Source organism: Bos javanicus, chromosome 10 (assembly GCF_032452875.1).
Source record: "Bos javanicus breed banteng chromosome 10, ARS-OSU_banteng_1.0, whole genome shotgun sequence".
NCBI classification, from domain to species: Eukaryota; Metazoa; Chordata; class Mammalia; order Artiodactyla; family Bovidae; genus Bos; species Bos javanicus.
In genome coordinates this window covers 15759803-15786977 of record NC_083877.1, presented here as the reverse complement: position 1 = coordinate 15786977, position 27175 = coordinate 15759803, and the positions used below count along the sequence as shown (strand labels likewise).

The 27175-nt window shown below is 38.1% G+C and overlaps 1 protein-coding gene across 1 annotated transcript; it reads right to left on the bottom strand.

Annotated features, from left to right (window-relative positions):
- Nucleotides 1-27175, bottom strand: SPESP1 (sperm equatorial segment protein 1). Its single transcript, XM_061430195.1, has 2 exons — nucleotides 26941-27175; nucleotides 1-1195 (listed from the first exon to the last, which is right to left on the bottom strand). Exons 1-2 carry the CDS (start codon nucleotides 27011-27013, stop codon nucleotides 165-167), a joined length of 1104 nt encoding a protein of 367 aa, XP_061286179.1. The 5' UTR covers nucleotides 27014-27175; the 3' UTR covers nucleotides 1-164.

Below are 27175 nucleotides of genomic sequence, written 5' to 3'. Positions count from 1 at the left end.
TCCTGAACCAAAATTTTATTTTAAATTGTTAGGTTTCAGTGCATATGAAAATTTTTCATAACATGTGACATATAAAGATGTTAACACAGTGAACTACAATAGAAAATATTTTCATACAATTTTTGAATCACTAGTATGCATATTTCTCCCATGAATGAATGCAGTTAGCTTGAATCATCTTTGTCATGAGTATCAAGTATGTGTAAAATTCTTATATTATTATTTAATAACTGCTTAAGGAGGTTGTGAGTTTCTTCTCCATGACCAACACATAGTATTCTTTTCAATGTATGGACTACTACAGTAGCTTTTCCTCTCATCTCTAATGGAACATATTTTATATCTAAATATTCAGATAATTTATATCTAGAATTATACAGCATGTTAATAACAGTTATAATGTCATAAACTCCACCACTGCTTCGTCCTTGTGGTAACATCTGGGATTTATACATTTTTTCTAATTTATGTTCTGCTGCTATGGCTAGAGCAAGGCTTCGTTTTAGGTGTTCTTTAGAAGCTCGAATGTCCGCTCTATATTCTGGCTTGTAGCTCTCAGGAAGAGGGACGTGATGCAACTGTGAATTAATATCTGCAATTCTTTTCAAAACGTCTTCATTATACATGTCATGTGATTCAAGATAATCCATTTCATTGTCACCTGAGAGCTGAGGAACATCTTCTTCTTCCGTGGCGGTACCCAAGTCAGTGCTCCCACTTAAAGAGGTGACATCTTGACTTGGTTCAGTAACACTTGGCACTTGCGTTGGTGCCCCAGTGCGATGTTCAACTGGCTCTGGCTCTGGCTCTGGCTCTGGCTCTGGCTCGTCTTTCTCAATAAAAGGTTCTTTTGCATGTAAAACAACAGAAACATTACTTGGTTTAATCGACCAGAATGCTGTGCTTTTAGTACGTTTTTTCTTGTCTATTTCCAGTGTGAAGCCCCTAGTAGGGAAAGTTGTAGTTTCTTCACTGACAGGATTGATTAAAACATCATTGTCACCCGGACCTACATCATGTGTATATTTTAGCTCCTTAACTCTTGATACTCTCGGTCCTATGAAATTAGCATTATTTGGAGACTTTGATTTTTTCTGACGACCTGGCTCCTTAGTGGGAACACTTAGTATTAGGTTCTGTAAAACTTGTACGTAATGATTCAAGTTTTGTTCTTCATCAGGCGTCACAGTTACTCCTTAAGGAAAAAAGAAAAAGTAACATTTATTATTATATATGACATATTGACAGTATTTACTCGCCTAAGTTTACTTCACATGCTATCACTTAAAAGTTGAGATAAAGAACCAAGAAATAAAGCACCTGACACAGTCAACTCTCACCTAAATAAACAAAATTATTTTTTCAGATTCTTATTAAAATACATGAGCAAGATTACTGTAAAAGTTGCATATTAACACAATTCTCTATTTCTCTTTGCTTTTACTTTCCCATATAACCTATGATTCAGCAGGTAGCTTATTAAAACAAAATTCTTGGTTATGTTCTCTAACACAGGGGTGTGCTATAGTAGACTCATAGTGGCTCATTAAAGCCAACTATTAAATTTTAATGAACATCATGAGCCAGATGGTAAACACAGACATTAAAAATTAAATTCTGTATTTACAATTAAGTAAATATATTCAAAACAAGGTAATAAATACTCAAAACTCACCCTTTCTTATTATTTTATTTCATATTATTATTATTTCTGCTCTTGAGGTTATTTATATCTAGTATGTTATAAATGCTATGTAGTGGTTGGCTTCCCAGGTCACTTAGTGGTAAAGAATTTGCTTGCCAACGTAGGAAACGTGGGTTCAATCCGTGGATCAGGAAGATACCCTGGAGTAGGAAATAGCAACCTGCTCCAGTATTCTTGTCTGGAAAATTTGTATCTAGTACATTATGCTGCTGCTGCTAAGTCGCTTCAGTTGTGTCCAACTCTGCGAGACCCCATAGACAGCAGCCCACCAGGCTCCCCCGTCCCTGGGATTCTCCAGGCAAGAACACTGGAGTGGGTTGCCATTTCCTTTCCAATGCGTGAAAGTGAAAGTGAAGTCGCTCAGTCGTGTCCAACTCTTCGCAACCCCATGGACTGCAGCCTACCAGGCTCCTCCGTCCATGGGGTTTTCCAGGCAAGAGTACTGGAGTGGGTTGCCATTGCCTTCTAGTACATTATAAATCCTATATAATGGTATGCCTCTGTTTATCTCTTTCACCTCCCTGTTGAGTGATGTCAAGTAGGTAGTTTGAAATCGACCATGGTGAGAGTATTTATACCATGTAAATGGGCAAATGCTATAAGTCAGGGTGTACTCATCTCTCAGAAAAGCCAGTTGTTAAATATTTATCAGTATATCAGTCAGACACAACTTAGCAACTAGACCATCACCACTCCTTTCAACCCAGAAAAGATCTAACTACAGCCTGTGGGTCATATCCACCCAAATGTTTTTATAAATAAAGTGGTTTTTTTTTTTCCCACTCAGTCTTGCTCCTTTGTTTATGTATTGTATAGGGCTACTTTTGGCTGTTCAGTAGAGCTGAATAGTTGGAACAGAGACTTTATGGCCTAGAAAACTATCTGGGCCTTTACAGAAAAAGTTTACTGATTTCTTGTTTAAATCATCAACACTTAACTCTTACAATAAAATGGCAGTTCTATTTATACTGGTATTTTGTTGCATCTTCTCATTTCCAATGTGGAAAACAGAAAAGATTACTGAATAATATACTCTGAAATTCTATTCAATTCCCCTACTCTGATGGATAGAAATTGATTTAATTCAAGGAGGTAAGTTACTTTTCCCCAAACACTAGTGAATAAGTTCTAACTGAACATTCCCTCTGCAGGCAAAATGGAATAACAAACTTTCTGCCCAGGAGGCACTTTTATTCAGCTCTTTAGCAAGCACAAAGAAGTCCCCAAATGCTTTTCCTCCTCTCTTTCTTAACTCATCTGTTAAATTTAGACCAGATGGAATTTTAATCAAACTTGAAAGCACATTTCTAAATTTTAAAAAAGTCTTAATCAGAAGTTTAATAGGCAATGTGATAGTAGAAAGATACTAGACATGTCTACTAGAGATCTAGATTCTAAAAGCAGACTCTGCATTTTATGTCATGTTTAGAAAAGTCTGGCATACTTCAAGATCCATTTGATGATACGTGAAAAAAGACAGAGAATGTAGATTTATTTGTATATTATCCTCATAATTTTTTATGAATAAATGATATAGCATCATACATTTGTCTGGGAATTGAGATTTTTTTTTACTGATTAGAAGGATATCATTATCAAATTTATGTGAGCATTTGCCCTTGAGGAGAGAGAATGGGACTGAAGTTGGACATTAAAGGGGTCTTAACTTTTACTCTCTAAGCACACACACCCAATCATTTAACACAGTAAACAATTAAAGGCCATATTTTAAAAAGAAAATACTTATTTACATATTCTTATGTGTATAAATTAAATTAGGTCCAGTAGACAGAATGCCAGAAGAACTATGGATGGAGGTTAGTAACATTATACAGGAGGCAGTGACCAAAATCATTCCAAAGAAAAAGAAATGCAAGAAGGCAAAGTGGTTGTCTGAGGAACCTTTACAAATAGCTAAGGAAAGAAGAGAAGCAAAAGGCAAAGGACAAAGGGAAAGATATATCCAACTGAATGCAGAGTTCCAAAGAATAGCAAGGAGAGATAACAAGGGCTTTTTCAATGAACAATGAAAAGAAATAGAGGAAAACAACAGAATAGGAAAGACTAAAGAACTCTTCAAGAAAACTGGAGCTATCAAGGGAATATTTCATGCAAGGATGGGCACAATAAAGGACAGAAACGGTAAGGATCTAACAGAAAAAGAAGAGATTAAGAAGAGGTGGCAAGAATACATAGAAGAATTATACAAAAAAAAAAAAAAAAAAGATCTTAATGACTCAGATAACCACAATGGTATGGACACTCACCTAGAGCCAGACATCCTGAAGTGTGAAGTCAAATGGGCCTTAGGAAGTATTACTACCAACAAAGCTAGCAGAGGTGATGGAATTCCAGCTAAGCTATTTTAAAATCCTAAAAGATGATGCTGTTAAAGTACTGCACTCCATATGCCAGCAAATTTGGAAAACTGAGCCATGGCCCCAGGACTGGAAAAGATCAGTTTTCATTCCAATCCCAAAGAAGAGCAATAGCAAAGAATGTTCAAACTACCATACAATTGTGCTCATTTCACATGCTAGTAAGGTTATATTCAAAATTCTTCAAGTCAGGCTGGAGCAGTGTGTGAACCAAGAATTTCCAGATATACAACTGGAAATAACTGGAAAATTTCTGGGTTTAGAAAAGGCAGAGGAATCAGAGATCAAACTGCCAACATTCATTGTAACAGAGAAAGCAAGGGGATTCCAGGCAAAAAAAAATCTACCTGTGCTTCACTGACTAGGGTAAAGCCTTTGACATTGTGAATCACAATAAACTGTGGAAAATTCTTAAAGAGTAATACCAGACCACCTTACCTGACTCCTGAGAGACCTGTTTGTAGGTCAAGAAGCAAACAGTTAGAACTGGACACGGAACAATTGACTGGTTCAAAATTGGGAAAGGAGTATGACAAGGCTGTATATTATCATCCTGCTTATCTAACTTAAATGCAAAATACATCATGTGAAATGCCAGACTGGATGAATCACAAGCTGTAATCAAGACTGCCCATAGAAATATCAAAAACTTCATACATGTAGATGATATCACTCTAATGGCAGAAAGTAAAGAGGAATTAGAGAGTATCTTGATAAGGGTGAAAGAGGAGAGTGAAAAAGCTGGCTTGAAACTTGACATTCAAAAACCTAAGATCATAGCTGCGGATCCCATCACTTTATGTCAAATAGAAGGGGGAAGTGGAAGCACTAACAGATTTTAATTTCTTGGGGATGAAATCACTGCATGGTGACTGCACCATGAAATTAAAAGATACTTGTTTCTTGGAAGGCAAGCTAAGAAAAATCTAGACAGTATATTAAAAATCAAAGACCTCACTTTGCAGACAAAGGTCCATCTAGTCAAAGCTATAGTTTTCCCAGTAGTCATGGATGGATGTGAGAGTTGGACCATAAAGCAGGCTGAGTGGTGAAGAATTGATGTTTTCAAATTGTGGTGCTGGAGAAGACTCTTGAGAGTCCCTTGGACTGCAGGGAGATCAAACTAGTCATCAATCCTTAAAGAAAATCAACTCTGAGTATTTATTGGAAGGACTGATGCTAAAGCTGAAGCTCCAATACCTAGACCACCTGATGCAAACAGCTGACGCAATGGGAAAGATCCTGATGCTGGGAAAGATTGAGGGTAGGAGGAGAAGAGGATGACAGAGGATGAGACGGTTGAAACGCATCACTAACTCAATTGTCATGAGTTTGAGCAAATTCCAGGAGACAGTGTAGGACAGAGGAGCCTAGTGTGCCACAGTCCATGGGGTAGCAAAGTCGAACCCGACCTGGTGACTAAACAAAAGCAAATATTTATAAAATGCATTGTCCTGAATCTAGAGGTTTTTCTGAAGGAAAATACTAAGGAAAATTAACTTGTGACCTAGTGCAGTGAAAAAATATCTTTCATTCTGGTTCTGGTTCTACCACTTTCTAGCATCATGACCTTATTTCTCTACTACTAAATTTCTCTACTATTAAATTACTACCTACTAAATTTCTCTGAATATTTACTTAACTATAAAATTAAGATACTAAATCTGCCCTTTATCTCATAGACTTAAAAATATTGGTTATTTGAAAACACTTTAGGAGGCGGTCCTAAGATGGTGGAGAAATGGGACGGGGAGACCACTTTCTCCCCTACAAATTCATCGAAAGAACATTTGAACGCTGAGCAAATTCCACAAAACAACATCTGAATGCTGGCAGAAGACATCAGGCACCCAGAAAGGCAGCCCATTGTCTTCTAAAGGAGATGGAGAAGTCTTGAGGCTACTGTAAGAATAAGACTGAAAACCAGAGGTAGGAGGCTTAAGTCCAAAACCTGAGAACACCAGAGAACTCCTGACTCCAGGGAACATTAATTGATAAGAGCTCATCAAAAGCCTCCATACCTACACTGAAACCAAGCACCACCCAAGGGCCAACAAGTTCCAGAGCAAGACATACCATGCAAATTCTCCATCAACACAGGAACATAACCCCGAGCTTCAATATACAGGCTGCCCAAAGTCACACCAAACCCAATGACATCTCAAAACTCACTACTGCACACTTCATTGCACTCCAGAGAGAAGAAATCCAGCTCCACACACCAGAACACTGACACAAGCTTCTCTAACCAGGAAACCTTGACAAGCCACATGTCCAACCCCACCTACAGTGAGGAACCTCCACAATAAAGAAGAACTACAAACTGCCAGAATATGGAAAGGCCACACCAAACACAGCAATATAAACAAGATGAAAAGGCAGATAAATACTCAGCAATAAAGGAACAGGATAAATGCCCACCAAACCAAACAAAAGAGGAAGAGATAGGGAATCTACCTGAAAAAGAATTCAGAATAACGATAGTGAAAATGATCCAAAATCTTGAAAACAAAATAGAGTTACAGATAAATAGCCTGGAGACAAGGATTGAGAAGATGCAAGAAATGTTTAACAAGGACCTAGATGAAATAAAAAAAGAGTCAATATATAATGAATAATGCAATAAATGAGATCAAAAACACTCTGGAGGGAACCAACAGTAGAATAATGGAAGCAGAAGATAGGATAAGTGAGGTAGAAGACAGGATGGTAGAAATAAAAGAAGCAAAGAGGAAAAAAGAATGAAAAGAAATGAGGACAACCTCAGAGACCTCTGGGACAATGTTAAATGCCCCAACATTCGAATCATATGAGTCCCAGAAGAAGACAAAAAGAAAGACCAAGAGAAAATACTTGAGGAGATAATAGCTGAAAACTTCCCTAAAATGGGGAAGGAAATAGTCATCCAAGTTCAAGAAACCCAGAGAGTCCAAAACAGGATAAACCCAAGGCAAAACACCCCAAGACACATATTAATCAAATTAACAAAGATCAAACACAAAGAACAAATATTAAAAGCAGCAAGGGAAAAACAACAAATAACACACAAGGGGATTCCCATAAGGATAATGGCTGATCGTTCAATAGAAACTCTTCAGGCCAAAAGGGAATGGCAGGTCATACTTAAAGTGATGAAAGAGAAAAACCTACATCCCAGATTACTGTACTCAGCAAGGATCTCATTCAAATATGAAGGAGAAATCAAAGCTTTACAGACAAGCAAAAGCTGAGAGAATTCAGCACCACCAAACCAGCTCTCCAACAAATGCTAAAGGATCTTCTCTAGACAGGAAACACAGAAAGGGTGTATAAACTCGAACCCAAGACCACAAAGTAAATGGCAATGGGATCATACATATCAATAATTACCTTAAATGTAAATGGGTTGAATGGCTCAACCAAAAGACAAAGACTGGCTGAATGGATACAAAAACAAGACCCCTATATATGTTATCCACAAAAGACCCACCTCGAAACAAGGGACACATACAGACTGAAAGTGAAGGGCTGGAAAAAGATATTCCACACAAATAGAGACCAAAAGAAAGCAGGAGTAGCAATACTTATATCAGAAAACAGACTTTAAAATAAAGGCTATAAAAAGAGACAAAGAAGGACACTATATCATGATCAGAGGATCAATCCAAGAAGAAGATATAACAATTATAAATATATATGCACCCAACATAGGAGCACCGCAATATGTAAGACAAATGCTAACAAGTATGAAAGGGGAAATTAACAATAACACAATAATAGTGGGAGACTTTAATACCCAACTCATACCAATGGATAGATCAACTAAAGAGAAAATTAACAAGGAAACACAAACTTTAAATGATACAATAGACCAGTTAGACCTAATTGATATCTATAGTACATTTCACCCCAAAACAATGAATTTCACCTTTTTCTCAAGTGCACATGGAACCTTCTTCAGAATAGACCACATCCTGGGCCATAAATCTAGCCTTTGTAAATTCAAAAAAATTGAAATCATTTCAAGCATCTTTTCTGACCACAATGCAGTAAGATTAGATATCAATTACAGGAGAAAAACTATTAAAAATTCCAACATATGGAGGCTGAACAACACGCTGCTGAATAACCAACAAATCACAGAAGAAATTTAAAAAGAAATCAAAATATGCTTAGTAACAAATGAAAATGAAAACACAACAACCCAAAACCTATGGGACACTGTAAAAGCAGTGCTAAGGGGAAGGTTCATTGCAATACAGGCAGTACTTCAAGAAACAAGAAAAAGTCAAATAAATAACCTAACTCTACACCTAAAGCAAATAGAAAAGGAAGAAATGAAAAACCCAAGGGTTAGTAGAAGGAAGGAATTCTTAAAAATTAGGGCAGAAATAAATGCAAAAGAAACAAAAGAGACCATAGCAAAAATTAACAAAGCCAAAAGCTGTTCGTTGAGAAGATAAATAAAATTGACAAACCATTAGCCAGACTCATCAAGAAACAAAGGGAGAAGAATCAAATCAACAAAATTAGAAATGTAAATGGAGAGATCACAACAGACAACAGAAATACAAAGGATCATAAGAGACTACTATCAGCAACTATATGCCAATAAAATGGGCAACGTGGAAGAAATGGACAAATTCTTAGAAAAGTACAACTTTCCAAAACTGAACCAGGAAGAAATAGAAAATCTTAACAGACCCATCACAAGCATGGAAATTGAAACTGTAATCAGAAATCTTCCAGCAAACAAAAGCCCAGGTCCAGATGGCTTCACAGCTGAATTCTACCAAAAATTTAGAGAAGTGCTAACACCTATCTTACTCAAACTCTTCCAGAAAATTGCAGAAGAAGGTAAACTTCCAAACTCATTCTATGAGGCCACCATTATCCTAATACCAAAACCAGACAAAGATGCCACACAAAAAAAGAAAACTATAGGCCAATATCACTAATGAACATAGATGCAAAAATCCTTAACAAAATTATAGCAAACAGAATCCAACAACACATTAAAAAGATCATACACCATAACCAAGTGGGCTTTATCCCAGGGATGCAAGGATTCTTCAATATTCACAAATCAATCAAGGTAATATACCACATTAACAAATTGAAAGATAAAAACCATATGATTATCTCAATAGATACAGAGAAAGCCTTTGACAAAATTCAACATCCATTTATGATAAAAAAAAAAAAAACCCTCCAGAAAGCAGGAATAGAAGGAACATACCTCAACATAATAAAAGCTATATATGACAAACCCACAGCAAACATTATCCTCAATGGTGAAAAATTGTAAGCATTTCCCCCAAAGTCAGGAACAAGACAAGGGTGCCCACTTTCACCACTACTATTCAACATAGTTTTGGAATTTTTGGCCACAGCAATCAGAGCATAAAAAGAAATAAAAGGAACCTAGATTGGAAAAGAAGTAAAACTCTGTTTGCAGATGACATGATCCTCTACATAGAAAACCCTAAAGACTCCACCAGAAAATTACTAGAGCTAATCAATGAATATAGTAAAGTTGCAGGATATAAAATTAACACACAGAAATCCCTTGCATTCCTATACACTGAGAAATCAGAAACAGAAATTAAGAAAACAATTCCATTCACCATTGCAACAAAAAGAATAAAATACTTAGAAATATATGTACCTAAAGAAACAAAAGACCTATATATAGAAAACTATAAAACACTGATGAAAGAAATCAAAGAGGACACAAATAGATGGAGAAATATACCATGTGCATGGACTGGAAGAATCAATATAGTGAAAATGAGTATACTACACAAAGCAATCTATAGATTCAATGCAATCCCTATTAAGCTACCAACAGTATTTTTCACAGAGCTAGAACAAATAATTTCACAATTTGTATGGAAATACAAAAAAACTCAAATAGCCAAAGCAATCTTGAGAAAGAAGAATGGAATTGGAGGAATCAACCTTCAAGCTATACTACAAAGATACAGTCATCAAGACACTATGGTACTGGCACAAAGAAATATAGATCAATGGAACAAAATAGAAAGCCCAGAGATAAATCCACGCACCTATGGACATCTTATCTTTGACAAAGGAGGCAAGAATATACAATGGAGAAAAGACAATCTCTTTAACAAGTGGTGCAGGGGAAACTGGTCAACCACTTGTAAAAGAATGAAACTAGAACACTTCTAACACCATACACAAAAATAAACTCAAAAGGGATTAAAGCTCTAAACGTAAGACCAGAAACTATAAAACTCCTAGAGGAAAACATAGGCAAAACACTCTCTGACATACATCACAGCAGGATCCTCTATGACCCACCTCCCAGAATATTGGAAATAAAAGCAAAAATAAACAAATGGGACCTAATTAAACTTAAAAGCTTTTGCACAACGAAGGAAACTATAAGCAAGGAGAAAAGACAGCCTTCAGAATGGGAGAAAATAATAGCAAATGAAGCAACTGACAAAGAATTAATCTCAAAAATATACAGGCAACTCCTGCAGCTCAATTCCAGAAAAATAAACGACCCAATCAAAAAATGGGCCAAAGAACTAAACAGATATTTCTCCAAAGAAGACATACAGATGGCTAACAAACACATGAAAAGATGCTCAACATCACTCATTATCAGAGAAATGCAAATCAAAACCAAAATGAGGTACCATTTCATGCCAGTCAGAATGGCTGCTATCCAAAAGTCTACACGCAATAAATGCTGGAGAGGGTGTGGAGAAAAGGGAACCCTCTTACACTGTTGGTGGGAATGCAAACTAGTATAGCCACTATGGAGAACAGTGTGGAGATTCCTTAAAAAACTGGAAATAGAACTGCCTTATGACCCAGCAATCCCACTGCTGGGCATACACACTGAGGAAACCAGAATTGAAAGAGACACATGTACCCCAATGTTCATCGCAGCACTGTTTATAATAGCCAGGACATGGAAGCAACCTAGATGTCCATCAGCAGATGAATGGATGAGAAAGCTGTGGTACATATACACAATGGAATATTACTCAGCCATTAAAAAGAATACATTGGAATCAGTTCTAATGAGGTGGATAAAACTGGAGCCTTTTATACAGAGTGAAGTAAGCCAGAAAGAAAAACACCAATACAGTATCAATTCAGTGCAGTTCAGTCGCTCAGTCGTGTCTGACTCTTTGTAACCCCATGAACCGCAGTACACCAGGCCTCCCTGTCCATCACCAACTCCCAGGGTCCACCCAAACCCATGTCCATTGTGTCGGTGATGCCATCCAACCATCTCATCTTCTGTCGTCCCCTTCTCCTCCTGCCCCTCAATCTTTCCCAGCATCAGGGTCTTTTCAAATGAGTCAGCTCTCTGCATCAGGTGGCCAAAGTATTGGAGTTTCAGCTTCAATATCAGTCCCTCCAGTGAACACCCAGGACTGATCTCCTTTAAGATGGACTGGTTAGATCTCCTTGCAGTCCAAGGGACTCTCCAGAGTCTTCTCCAACACCACAGTTCAAAAGCATAAATTCTGAGCTCAGCTTTGTTTATAGTCCAACTCACATCCATACATGACCACTGGAAAAACCATAGCCTTGACTAGATGGACCTTCGTTGGCAAAGTAATGTCTCTGCTTTTTAATATGCTGTCTAGGTTGGTCATAACTTTCCTTCCAAGGAGCAAGTGTCTTTTAATTTCATGGCTGCAATCACCATCTGCAGTGATTTTGGAGCCCAGAAAAATAAAGTCAGCCTCTGTTTCCACTGTTTCCCCATCTATTTGCCATGAAGTGATGGGACTGGATGCCATGATCTTAGTTTTCTGAATGTTGAGCTTTAAGCCAACTTTTTCACTCTCCTCTTTCACTTTCATTAAGAGGCTTTTTAGTGCCTCTTCACTTTCTGCCATAAGGGTGGTGTCATCTGGATATCTGAGGTTATTGATATTTCTCCTGGCAATATATATGGAATTTGGAAAAATGGTAACGATAACCCTACATGCAAGACAGCAAAAGAGACACAGGTGTATAGAACAGTCTTTTTGGACTCTGTGGGAGAAGGCGAGGGTGGAATGATTTGACAGAATAGCATTGAAACATGTATATTATCATATGTGAAACAGATTGCCAGTCCAGGTTCGATGCATGAGACAGGGTTCTCAGGGCTGGTGCACTGGGATGACCCAGAGGGATGGGATTGGGAGGGAAGTAGGAGGGGGTTCAGGATGGGGAACACATGTACACCCATGGCTGACTCATGTCAATGTATGACAAAACCACTACAGTAATGTAAAGCAATTAGCCTCCAATTAAAATAAATTTTAAAAAATAAAAAATAAATTTCTATGTAAGATTTCAACTATTTCTATACATTAAAATATAATGCTTGCAAACTAAACTAGCTGGAAATATTTTGTTTCTTTGTTTATGCATTGGTTACCCAGAAGCATTAACTATAAAAATTGATTAAACTATACATTAGACTGTGCACCTTATTCTATGTATATTATATATTTAAAATCTCATATTGGTAACTGGTTTGCATTACACTTACTGGACATTAACACAAAGATTTTAAAAATCATTTTAAAAGAGCTAGAATTAATAAAATTTAATTTTATCAATAGAAGTTATTTTCATTTTTTATATATAAATTTATTTATTTTAATTGGAGGTTACTTTACAATATTGTATTGGTTTTGCCATACATCAACATGAATCTGCCACAGGTGTACATGTGTTCCCCATCCTGAACCCTCCTCCTTCCTCCCTCCTCGTACCATCCCTCTGGGTCGTCCCAGTGCACCAGCCCCAAGCATCCAGTATCGTGCATCGAACCTGGACTGGCAATTTGTTTCATATATGATATTATACATATTTCAATGCCATTCTCCCAAATCATCCCACCCTCTCCCTCTCCCACAGAGACCAAAAGACTGTTCTATACATCTGTGTCTCTTTTGCTGTCTCGCATACAGGGTTATCATTACCATCTTTCTAACTGAAGTCATGCATAAACCAAGTGTTTTATTTATCAGTTTCATTATGCTATATCTTTTCATTATGCCATTATGCGATGCTGCTGCTGCTGCTGCTGCTGCTGCTGCTAAGTCACTTCAGTCGTGTCTGACTCTGTGGAACCCCGTAGACGGCAGCCCACCAGGCTCCCCCGTCCCTGGCATTCTCCAGGCAAGAACACTGGAGTGGATCATTATGCCATAACATATGCCAAATTTTACTATTTTAAAGCATGAGGAAGCTAATATAAAATTGCATGAATAAAAACTTCAATTCGTAATAGGTGTAAAAATAATTTCTTTCACAATATCCATTTAAAAGAATGGAAATATATAAATGTATTGTTTTGTAAAAACCTCAGCAGTTATACCTTTATCTGTTTCTGGAGAGATTTTCCTAATTAGTAAAACTAAAGTACATTATGGAGAAGGCAATGGCACCCCACTCCAGTACTCTTGCCTTGAAAATTCCATGGACAGAGGAGCCTGGTGGGCTGCAGTCCATCGGGTCACTAGGAGTCGGACACAACTGAAGCAACTTAGCAGCAGCAGCAAAGTACATTAACTGTTCTAACTAACAATTTTTTCCAGAAAACTTACACTAAAAAGTGGGGTGGGGCATGAGTTTCTATGCAACTAAAAAGTGACTCAGTTCAGTCAGTTCAGTCGTGTTCAACTCTTTGCGACCCCATGAACTGCTGCATGCCAGGCCTCCCTGTCCATCACCAACTCCCGGAGTTCACCCAGACTCACGTCCATCGAGTCGGTGATGCCATCCAGCCATCTCATCCTCTGTCGTCCCCTTCTCCTCCTGCCCCCAATCCCTCCCAGCATCAAAGTCTTTTCCAATGAGTCAACTCTTCGCACGAGGTGGCCAAAGTACTGGACTTTCAGCCTTAGTATCATTCCTTCCAAAGAACACCCAGGACCCATCTCCTTTAGAATGGACTGGTTGGATCTCCTTGCAGTCCAAGGGACTCTCAAGAGTCTTCTCCGACACCACAGTTCAAAAGCATCAATTATTCAGTGTTCAGCTTTCTTCACAGTCCAACTCTCACATCCATACATGACCACTGGAAAAACCATAGCCTTAACTAGACGGACCTTTGTTGGCAAAGTAATGTCTCTGCTTTTTAATATGCTATCTAGGTTGGTCATAACTTTCCTTCCAAGGAGTAAGCGTCTTTTAATTTCATGGCTGCAATCACCATCTGCAGCGATTTTGGAGCCCAGAAAAATAAAGTCTGACACTGTTTCCACTGTTTTCCCATCTATTTCCCATGAAGTGATGGGACCAGATGCCATGATCTTCGTTTTCTGAATGTTGAGCTTTAAGCCAACTTTTTCCACTCTCCTCTTTAACTCCTCTTTAACCTCAAGAGGCTATTTAGTTCCTCTTCACTTTCTGCCATAAGGGTAGTATCATCTGCATATCTGAGGTTATTGATATTTCTCCCAGAAATCTTGATTCCAGCTTGTGCTTCTTCCAGCCCAGTGTTTCTCATGATGTACTCTGCTGCTGCTGCTGCTAAATCACTTCAGTTGTGTCCGACTCTGTGTGACTCCATAGACGGCAGCCCACCAGGCTCCCCGTCCCTGAGATTCTCCAGGCAAGAACACTGGAGTGGGTTGCCATTTCCTTCTCCAGATATACTCTGCATATAAGTTAAATAAACAGGGTGACAGTATACAGCCTTGACGTACTCCTTTCCCTATTTGGAACCAGTCTGTTATTCCATGTCCAGTTCTAACTGTTGCTTCCTGACCTGCATATAGGTTTCTCAAGAGGCAGGTCAGGTGGTCTGCCAATCCCATCTCTTTCAGAATTGTCCACAGTTTATTGTGATCTACACAGTCAAAGGCTTTGGCATAGTCAATAAAGCAGAAATAGATGTTTTTCTGAAACTCTCTTGCTTTTTTGATGGTCCAGCGGATGCTGGCAATTTGATCTCTGGTTCCTCTGCCTTTTCTAAAACCAGCTTGAACATCTGGAAGTTCATGGTTCACGTATTGCTGAAGCCTGGCCTGGAGAATTTTGAGCATTACTTTACTAGCGTGTGAGATGACTACATGCCAAAAATAACAATAAAAAGCAATGACACTAATGCTAACATTAAAAAGCTTATTAGAAAGATTCCTACTTAGTTCCTTTGAGACTAAAGTGTTAAGAATAGCATTGAAACCTGTATAATATCATGTATGAAACGAGTCGCCAGTCCAGGTTCGATGCACGGTACTGGATGCTTGGGGCTGGTGCACTGGGACGACCCAGAGGGAAGGTAGGGGAGGGAGGAGGGTGGAGGGTTCAGGATGGGGAACACGGGTATACCTGTGGCGGATTCATTTTGATATTTGGCAATACTAATACAATATTGTAAGGTTTAAAAATAAAATTAAATTAAAAAAAAATAAACAACAAAAAAAAAGAAAAAAAAAATGTCACCCTAAATCTTGATCAAAGAACCAATAGCTTCTAAGCTGAATAAAAAGAAAAACTAAACTAAAAACTCCAGCTTTTTGGTTAAAAAAAAAGGAAAGGAGCTACAATTTTTAAAAGATGTATACCCTCAAATTTGGAAGCTTTAATATGAGAAATCTTTACTTCAAAGGGTAATAAAAAGTAGGACTGTAAGAAAACTAGGTAATTTTAATGTTTCTTTGGTAAGTTCCTTATTTAATGTAACAATTTAAAATCTCAAAAGAAAAGTGGTAAATCTTAAGACTTTTAAAAAATTTTACTTTTAAAAACGTATTTTTCTGTGTTTTATTTATGTGGTGATTGTGTAGTTATTGCAGAATACAAAACTGGAAAGTAAGGACACATCCAAATCTATGCAGAATTTGGATTTTTGAACTTGAAGTCCATATAGCTAAACTTTTCAAGAACAGTATCAAACAACACATACATAAAATGTAAATATGGGATTTCACTTGAAATGTATTACAAACCAAACACTTGGAATCTCAAAAACTGGTTATTATAAAACTTATACAATACTGTAAAATCATAAGGACCAATAAAATTTTTCCATTAAAATATTCTATGTATAGTCTTTAACTGCTATTAATTCTCTGACAACATTTAATATGAATTGCATTTTATTTTGACATTAACTTGGTTATAATTCCTGACATTCTTAATTATGAACCTGCAAACTAAAACAATTTTAAATTAATAGCATATGTATTAATCTAAAGGCTTTTAAAAGACAAAAACTTGAGGTTTGGTATCAAACATTTTAAAGTAAAAACAATTTTACTTTTGCTAGTAAAATAAAGTATACTGGTTAATTGCTTATAATAATAAAAAATTAAAGGACAATTTTAAATAAACTCTCAAAATACTGAGTTTATTTATAGTCTCTTTCTAATTTAGAGTACTATGAATCACTACTCAGATAAAATTGTATCTAAATAACTTAGATAGCTGATAGTCAATTAAGACTTCTCTCTTCTTTCCAATAACTAGTACCTATCAACTACAAATTGGCATTTGCCACTGGCACTTGCCATCCACCTCTACAAGGATTAAATCATGTGCTACTGCAGCTGCTGATTTTCAATACCTGCCCCCCTCAAAAAGAGTTCAGGGTGAACAGAAATGAGGCACCCTACTCAGGGAAAAACTGGCAGGACAGGTCTTCAGATAGTTAGATGTTTTCAGGAGCCGATTTTATGAGCCCAATTCTTGTATCTACTCATATTTTAAAAAGCACTAAAATCCTGCATGGTGATGAATGATCCTCATGACAGGCAGAAAGCTTCACAAGACTAGCAGAAGCTTTCTGGAAAAATATGTGTCTGGTTGCATGTATTCCTCCTTAACCAAAATCACATATATACTGACCTTCCCCCCTGCCTCTTTGGAGCAATTCCTCCAAAATCTGAGGTGTTGTCTCCTGGGCTACACTCATTTTTTCCCAAATAAAACTTAACTCACAACACTCACATTGTGCATTTTTTTTAAGTCGACATACCTTATACACAAACTGGAAAATAACATAGACAAGACAACTGTAAACTTAATTCCAACATATTTTGACCAAAATTAAAAACAGGTCATCACACAATTCCTATGTGTGTTCTACTTAGGTAATCTTGTTTACTTGTAAAACATAATGCCTCTTCCATAAGCCCCAAATAAAATGTTTTAAAACAATGTATTTGGACTTCTACTTCCAAAAAGATAGACAATATGTATTTTCCCTCTATCCTTCCTACTAACAGTTAAAAATCTTCAACATTATATGTAAGACAAGCATGAGATGAAAAGACTCTGAAAGGCAGAGCGATGAAGGTAGACCAACTAGGGACTTCAGGACCTGAGTAACGACACAGCAGTGAGTTCCCTGGGTTTTCTTTTTGCCATATATATCCTAGACTGGGAACTGGAGATGCTGGCAATCCAAAAACACCAATGGACACAGACCAAAAAGGCTCAAAGAGAAAGACTGCTTTCTTCATGGCCAAAGGACCAGGAAAAGAGTAAACTGGCAAGACAGAAAAGGGAGGGGATATATGTATACTTATGGCTGATTCATGTTGAGGTTTGACAGAAAACAACAAAATTCTGTAAAGCAATTATCCTTTAATTAAAAAAAAAAAAAAAGCCAAAAGCACAGAAAACCTTGCAATCCTACCCCCATCAGCAGAGGCTGAGTGGAAAACATAGACTTTCACCCTCATCAAGTTTCATTAAGCTTCCCCAATTCCTCTGCCCTTATCCCACAAAGTGCTGCAACAAATATGAATACCTCCTCTTTTCAAGTAGAGAAGGCCAAGTAAGGAGCTAGGACTTTCAGCTCCTTCCTGTGGTAACAAGGCAACACCCCACATCCACCATTAAAGTGGTGTCAAAGACCTATTTAAATCTGTAGCAAAAGAGTTAAATGAGGTCCAGAGTCTTACAACATAATACCCAAAATATCCAGGTTTGAATCAAAGGCTAGTGGTCATTACAAGAACCAGGAAAAATCTCAATTTGATTAAGAAAAGAAACCCAACAGATGCCAACACTGAGATGATGCAGATGTCAGAATTATCTGACAGGGATTTAGAAGTAGCCATCATAAAAATGCTTCAACAAGCAATTATGGATTTCTTGAAACAAATGAAAAATAAAAAGTCTTAATAAATAAGTAGAAAATCTCAGCAAAGAAATAGAATATATAAGGATGAATTAAGTTTTAGAATTGAGTAACACAATAACTGAACTGAAAAACTCAGTAGATAGATTCAACAGCAGAATGGAGAGGAAAGAGGAAATAAGCAGTGAACTGGAAGATAGAATAACAGCAATTACCCAATCTGAATAAAAGAGAAAAAATGAAATGCAAACAAATGAAAAGAGCCTCAGGGTCTTGTGAGACTGTAACAAAAAGATCTAACATTCATGTCACCTGAGCCTTGGAAAGAGAAAAGAAAAAGGATAAACAGAAAAGGTATTCAAAAACATAATGACTGAAAATTTCCCAAATGTGGCAAAAGACATGAATTTACAGATTCAAGAATCTGAATCTCAAAACAGAATAAACCCAAAGAAATCCATGTTAAGATGTATCATGGTCATCTTAGACAAAGAAAAACTCTAAAGACAAAGAAAAAAATCTTGAAAGAAGCAGGTTAAATTACAATTTGAATTCTCAAGAGAAATCATGAATGTCAGAAGTAAAAGGCATAATATTTTTCAAGTGATAAAAGGAAAGGACTATCAATCCAGAATTATTTATCAAGGGAAAATATCCTTTAGCAATGAAAGGATAATCAATACCTCTCAGATGAAGGGAAATTAAGATAAGTTGTTGCCATAAGACCTATTCTAAAAGAATAACTAAATTAAGCTCATTAAACAGAAAGGAGGGCATCCCTAGTGGGTCAGCAGTAAAGAATCTGCCTGCAATGCAGGAGACGCAGGTCCAGTTCCTAGGTCAGGAAGATTCCATGGAGAAGGAAACGGCAATCCACTCCAGTATCCTTGCCTGGAAAATCCCATGGACAGAAGAGCCTGGTGGGCTATAGTCCAGAGGATCACAAAACAGTCAGACACAACTTAGTAACTAAACAAGTGAAGTGGCTCAGTTGGGTCCGACTCTTTGCAACCCCATGGACTATCCTGCCAGGCTCCTCCATCCATGGGATAAAACAACATTAAAAAAAAGGAAATCATAAAAGAAGGTATCCTGAACATTGGCAAGGAAGAAAGAGTAACAGAAGGAGCAAAAATATGGGAAAATTCAGTGAACTTTTCTTTTCCTCTTGAGTTTTTCAAACTATGATTGACAGCTGAAGTAAAATTATAATACTATCTGATGTGGTTCTCTATGTATGCTAAAGAAATATATATGACAATTAACAGTATGAATGAGAGAGGGTAAAAGAACATAAAGGGAGGTTAGGTTTCTACATTTCACTGAAACTAGCAAAATGCTGATACCAATAGACTGTAATAAGTTATGTATACATAATGTAATACCCAGGCAGTACAAAGAAATATGCTCAAAAACACTACAAGATAGAATCCTAAAAAACCCTAAATCCTAAAAAAAATCTCTCTATCAATGTAAGATGAGTTCCCTTGCAATCCCATAGAAGAAATGGAGTAGCCCTCATAATCAACAAAAGAGCCCCAATGCAGTACTTGGATGCAATCTCAAAAACAGAATGATCTCAGTTCGTTTCCAAGGCAAACCATTCAACATCACAGTGATCCAAGTCTACGCCCCAACCACTGATGCCAATGAAGCTGAAGTCGACCAGTTCTATGAGGACCTAAAAGACCTTATAGAACTACTATCAACAAAAAATGTTCTATTCATCATAGGGAATTGAAATTCAAATGTAGGAAGTCAAGAAATACCTGGAGTAACAGGCAAGTTTGGCCTTGATGTACAAAATGAAGCAAGGCAAAGGCTAACAAAATTCTGCCAAAAGAACACACTGATCATAGCAAACACCCTTTTCCAACAACACAAGGGATGACTTTACACGTGGATATCACCAAGTGGTCAATACTGAAATCAGACTGATTATGCATTCTTTGCATCCGAAGATGGAGAAGCTCTATACAGTCAGCAAAAACAAGACCGTAAGCTGACTATGGCTCAGAACATCAGCTTCTTTTAGCAAAATTCAGGCTTAACTAAAGAAAACCGGGAAAATCACTAGGCAGTTCAGGTACGACCTAAATCAAATCCCCTATGGTTATACAGTGGATGTGATGAATAGATTCAAGGGATTAGATCTGGTAAACAGAGTGCCTGAAGAACTATGGACAGAGATTTGTAATACTGTACAGGAGGCACTGACCAAAACCATCCCAAAGATAAAAGAAATGCAAGAAGGCAAAGTGGTTATCTGAGGAGGCCTTACAAATAGCTGAGAAAAGAAGAGAAGTAAAAAGCAAGGGAGAAAGAGAAAGGTATACCTAACAATGCAGAGTTCCAGAGAATAGCAAGGAGAGGCAAGAAGGCCTTCTTCAATGAACAATGAAAAGAAAGCGTGAAACAACAAAAGGGAAAAGACTAGAGGTCTCTTTAAGAAAACTGGAGACATCAAAGTAACATTTCACGCAAAGACGGGCACAATAAAGGACAGAAAGGGTAAAGACCTAATTGAAGCAGAAGAGATCAAGAAGAGATGGCAAGAATACATAGAAGAACTGTATGGAAAAAGATCTTAATGACCCAGATAACGATGATGGTGTGCTCACTCACTTAGAGCCAGACATCCTGGAGTGTGAAGTCAAGTGGGCCTTAGGAAGCGCTGCTGCCAATAAAGCTAGTGCAGGTAATAAAATTCCAGCAGAGCTACTTAAAATCTTAAAAAAAAAGATGATGCTATTAAAGTACTGCACTCTAAATGTCAGCAAATTTGGAAAACTCAGCAGTGGCCACAGGACTGGAAAAGGTCATTCTTCACCCAATTCCCAAGAATGGCAGTACTAAAGAATGTTCAAACTATCAGACAATTGTGCTCACTTGCCATGCTAGTAAGGTTATGCTCAAAATTCTTCAAGCCAGGCTTCCATAGTACTTGAATCAAGAACTTCCAGATGTACAAGGTGGGTTTAGAAAAGGCAAAGGAACTAGAGACCAAATTGCCAACATTTGCTGGATCATAGAGAAAGCAAGGGAATTCCAGAAAAACATCTACTTCTATCTCATTGATGATGCTAAAGCTTTTGAGTGTGTGGATCATAACAAACTCTCAAAGAGATGGGAATATCTGACCATCTTGCCTGTCTTCTGAGGTATGCAGAAGACACACCTGTATGCAGGTCAAGAACCTTATATGGAAAAGCTGACTGGTTCACAATTGAGAAAGGAGTATGACAAGGTTGTATATTGTCACCTCATTTATTTAACTTATATGCAGAGTACATCATGTGAAATGCTGGGCTGGATGAGTTATAAGCTGGAATCAAGACAGCCAGGAGAAATATCAACAATCTCAGATATGCAGATAACACCACTCCAATGGCAGAAAGCAGAGAACTAAAGAGCTTCTTGATGAGGGTAAAACAAGAGTGTGAAAAAGCTGGCTTAAAACTCAATACTAAAAAAACTAAGATCATGGCATCTGGTCCCATCACTTCCTGGCAAACAGATGGGGAAAAGGTGGAAGCAATGACAGACTGCCTCTTCTAAAATCACTACAGATGGTAACTTCAGCCATGAAATTCGAAGATGACTACTTCTTGGAAGGAAAGCTATGACAAACCTAGACAGCGTATAAAAAGCAAAGACATCACTTTGCTGACAAAGGTCCGTATGGTTAAAGCCATGGTCTTTCCAGTAGTCACATATGGATGTGAGAGTTGGACCATAAAGAAGGCTGAGTGCTGAAGAATTGATGCTTTCAAACTATGGTGCTAGAGAAGACTCTTGAGAGTCCTTTGGACAGCAAGGAGATCAAACCTGTCAATCCTAAAGGAAATCAACCCCGTATATTCATTGGAAGGACTAATGCTCAAGTTGAAACTCCAATAGTTTGGCCACCTGATGCACTGGAAAAGACCCCGATGCTGGGAAAGATTGAAGGCAGAAGGAGAAAAGGGCAACAGAGGATGAGATGGTTGGATGTATCACCGATTCAGTGGACATGAACTTGGGCAAACTCTGGGAGATGATGAGGGACAGGGAGCCCTAGCATGCTGCAGTCCACAGGGTCACAAAGAGTCAGACACGACTTGGCGACTGAACAACAAAATAAGATCAGTGCTATCTGATCATGTGCTTAAAATGTAATTTATGTTTTTAAAAACTAAGGCCTTAAAGCCCAATAATATTATTGATTTAAACCAAAAAAATTGGCATAACAATAAATACCTGGTAAGTTAAAGGTAACAACAAAATGTTCAATATAACTGGGGGAAACATAGTAGCTCGGTAAAGAAGGAAAGATAAATTTTTTAACTTTTCAGATACAGACAAAAGAAGTTAAAGTTCAACAGAATATGATTGGTCATTGCGCTTTAGAACTCATATGTTTTTACTGTAATCTTAACATAGTACTTGGTGATTGCACCCAATTTAAAATAAGAATCGTGGATGCTCATCTTTTAAAAGATTCAAATATAACTAGGATTTGTATTACCACAAGAGTGAATGGCTTTGTCAACAAAGAATTCATGTATATAAAGCTTAACATATACCCACGCATTGAATCATTTATAAATGGGCCAGACTCTGCCTGAATGTCTTAGCTCTAGAGAACAAATTGCTTGTATTTTCCATCCAAATCATGAAATGAGCTCATAAAGAACAGACTTCCCATACTCTACAGAAGTGTTGCAAGTAAGAATACCTGAAAGCTGTCAGCATGTAAGAACTTCCAGCTAAAACACCAACACCTTCAAATTAAAAGAAACTTGAATAACTGAGCTGAAGTACTTCCAATTCAAAGCTGTAATAACCATGCTTCATTAGTAGGGTATACTCAAAGAATGATCAGAAAAGAAAATGTCACATCTTGTTATTCATGCAGCAGTTTTCCTATAATTTGTTAATTCAAATTTTAACTTTTGCTAGCAGGTAAAACAAACAAGTAATTATGTTATATTAATTAAGTGTTCATGTTAAGGAAACAACTTCAGGGTCAGGGATACGGGAAATGGGGAGAAAGTCTGGTAAAAAAAAAATACAAACTTTCAGTTATAAGAAAAATAAAGCCTGAGGATCTAATGTATAATATGGTGAAAATAGTTGATGATACACACAAAAAGGTAAAGATGTGAGGTGACATGTGTTAATTCCATGGTGGGAGTTAATATATATATATATATTAATACATATGTCAAATTATCATATTGTACACTTTAAATATATTATAATTTTATTAATCAATTATGCCTCAATGAAGCTGAAAAAAGAAGAAACATAACTTTATGGCTTTACTCTTCTTGGTATTTATGTTTTGGGTTAATGTGTCTCTTCCCACGCTGAATATAGGTTCTCCTTGTGTGACTGTCTTGGCCTATTACAGGACACTAGCAAATCTGAAGTGGCATAGGCTTTATAAAAACTTGCATATTGAGGGCTTATAAAGTTCTGTCTGGGAAGCAAGCTCCCATGATATAAAGACACTTGGGCTAGATTACTGAGAAATGAGATGTGATGTAGAGAAAGACCCTGAAAGATGAGCAGCCATGCTGGATGTTCTCATCCAAACTGAGCTTCTTCATTCTTCAGTTCCACCACATGAAGCAGAACGGCTCAGCTGAGTGCAGACAACCCACAGAATCGTGAGAAATGATAACATTTGAGGGTGGTCTTTTATGCTGCAACAGAAAACCAAAATAACTATACTAAATTTATTTTGAAAAAGGAATACACATTTAGTTAAGGTGAAGAGTCAAAAATCAAAAAGTTATCTTATGAGTAATGTTAAAATTTAATCAGAACCCAAACAAATTCATGACCATGAAATATATCTCTTCTAGTTCTGTTGAGTAAAATGACCTAAATAATAATATTACCATAGCATTGATATATATCCCAAGTACTCGGCTCTCTAACACCATGTACTATTTTGTCTTCTCAGAAGGATGGCTAATCCCATTCAGAACACAGAATATACAAAGTGGTCTTGGTACAACTGGTTACTGTCAGAAAATAAGAAGTCTTAAAAAACATGAAACCCTATCAAAAGAACACGGACAAGAGCTCCAAAGAACAGAAAGACAGAATTTTTCCCATAAAATATTAATAGGCTAATGAAACTACTATATCCCCAAAGGCCACCCTTTGACATCTGCATTAGAAGACACACTCCTCATTATCCAAAACATTAATGAAGTGTGTCATAACATTCCATTCACAGGTTTGAAAGACTCTCCCAAGTGCCATGGCCTTGAGCCTTGAAATAGTGAAAAATGAACTTGCAGCAGCAGAACCAAATGAATTTCTCAGTGTTCTTGAAATAAAAGCAATCTGCTTTCCCTTTCAATTCCAATCAGTTGCCAATAGATATGAATATTTATTGCCTTACTACTTCCCTTGCCTTTTGTGGTCCATTAAGACTAAAGTCTTCCTAAAGACAAAGACAGATGCCAAAGAAGTACTGATATTTTCAACAAGTATAATAATTCCTGTGATGTTTGCTTAAGATAACCTCAAAGCTATCTAGTATTCTAAAAAAATTGTTAAAGATGCACTTTTCCTTAAAAAAACCAATGTGTCTTTTATTTGGCATGAGAGAGCAGTGTTTTATATGGTTCTCTTGACAGTACTGTTGGAAGAGCAGACATACAAATCAAAGAATACATACCCAATTTAAATTGAACACAGTGATAAACCTGGTTTCACAGGAAAAGTAGCCATGTTAGCACTGCCCTACATATCCCCCTTAATCTACTTCTATGGAAAAGATGTAAAGTACATTTTCTAAGAGATCTTCATGATCTATGACCTGTATATATATTTCCTTTTCTCTTGTATCATCTGTATATTCAACACAAAATCATTCCTTTTTCTGAGAAGTATCTTTTCATTTTCTACTTAAGAAAATTTAGGTTAAGAGGGTACAAAGAAAGAGCACAGGCCATGGAGTTTTGGAGTTAGACAAGAGATCGAACTGAGTTGAGTAACCAGGTATTGCTTTCAAGCAGTCTCAGAGAATACTGTGTGACAGTATTTCACTTCAGCTGAAGTCTGCATATATATTAGTCAGTTGTGACCTACTGCTCTACAACTACCAAAATTCAATCTCTGGTGTTAGTAATAATGACCACTAGTAACAGCCAGAAAAGACAATTATCATCTTCAGTATGCTCTGCTCAGTTCAGTTCAGTCGCTCAGTCATGTCCGACTCTTTGCGACCCCATGAATCGCAGCACGCCAGGCCTCCCTGTCCATCACCAACTCCCGGAGTTCACTCACACTCAGGTCCATCGAGTCGGTGGTGCCATCCAGCCATCTCATCCTCTGTCATCCCCTTCTCCTCCTGCCCCCAATCCCTCCCAGCATCACAGTCTTTTCCAATGAGTCAACTCTTCGCATGAGGTGGCCAAAGTACTGGAGTTTCAGCTTTAGCATCATTCCTTCCAAAGAATACCCAGGACTGATCTTTAGAATGGACTGGTTGGATCTCCTTGCAGTCCAAGGGACTCTCAAGAGTCTTCTCCAACACCACAGTTCAAAAGCATCAATTCTTCAGTGCTCAGTTCTTTACAGCAAAAATTTTTGCAAAGACTTTTGTTTAAAACAACTAACAATCATTAAGTGCTAGTACTGAAAGGGCTGACTTTAGTTACCTAGGGCACTTTATTCAGAACTTTAACCACTACTATTTATGACTTTGGTTGTTCTGTGTTTTCATTTTTGAAATTTAATTGTTAACTAAGAGCTTTTAACAAGTCTGAAATATAGCTCTGCATAACTAGCATGCACTTTAGTACTTTTTTCACACCTACCTGTTAAATTTTATTTAGATAGTTAAACCAAACCCCAACATCACTAGATACTACAGTGAACTAAAGTTAGTCTAGATGAATAGGCCTCATGGTCTATCTGGAATACCAGATATCAGACACTTAAATACCTCAAGGTGTTCATGTGATATTAATATAGCAGTCTCAGCACCCCTGAATATGACCTTAGTTTTCAGCCACTGGGGAGGGACAAGTAGTTAAGTCATAATTCTGCTCTACTAAGGTTTTGAATTCTGTGCACCTGAGGATGCTCAGTGGGCGTGCATAGGTCAGCGAGAGTCCTAGACAGCTGTCCACAATCCACACACTCTCCCTGTCTAAACATGGGCTCAAAGTCTTTCTGTCAAGGGCCAGAAAGAGCACAGTTCAGGCTTTGCAGCCCATCCTGTCTCCGTGGCAACTACTGAACTCTGCTATTAAAAGGCGGGGAAGCAACCTGGACTGCTGTGTTTCAACAAAACTTGACGAACAATGAAACTGGAATTTCATACTTTTGCATATGTTACGAAAGATTACATTTACAGCGAAAAAGGTAGCGAACAATGTAAAAACCATGCCCCCCAGCCAGCCAGGCAGCCATCCAAAACCCGGCCGCCCCGGCCTCCTGGCCGCAGGTGCTCCCACCCTGCTTTACCACACCTGCAGCGACTCTCTGGTAAACGAGGCCAGGTGAACAAGGGTTGTCTCTGCCCAGGGTGTCCCAGGTGCCCAGTCCGGCTCACCCCAGCCACGCTTGGGACCCAAAGCCTGGATCACTGCCTCACCACGCGCAGGTGGGGCGGACCAGAACTGGGACACAACTCGGCACCTGAGGCCAAGCCCCTGGAGAATGGGGTTTGGGAGGCATGTAGGACCCAGAAAAGGAAGAGCTGGGTCTTAGGCGGGCCCGGGAACCCTGGGAGGTTCCCCCACAAGTGTCCCCTGGAGTGGCAGCCGCCTCTGGCCACTCACTTCGATACGCTGGCAGGGACGAAGGCCATAGCAGCAGCGCAACTAGAAGGACTAAGAACTTCATGGGCATCATCCACAGCACTCCGCCATGCGTTGGGAACGTCCTGGGGCCACCAGGCCGGGTACCTCAGTCCGAAAGGGGAGGGGGTTGGCGGGACGACCGTCCTTCCTCGGGGCCCCGGGCGCCCCGCAACGGTTGTCACCAGCACGCAAGCGCAGAAGCCCTGGGGAGGGG

Excerpts from the sequence above, each read along its gene's own strand:
- SPESP1 (XM_061430195.1), bottom strand. The coding sequence starts at position 27,013 with ATGATGCCCATGAAGTTCTTAGTCCTTCTAGTTGCGCTGCTGCTATGG. Across the intron at positions 1,196-26,940 it reads GTCCCTGCCAGCGTATCGAA|GAGTAACTGTGACGCCTGAT; the intron begins GTGAGTGGCCAG and ends TTTTTCCTTAAG.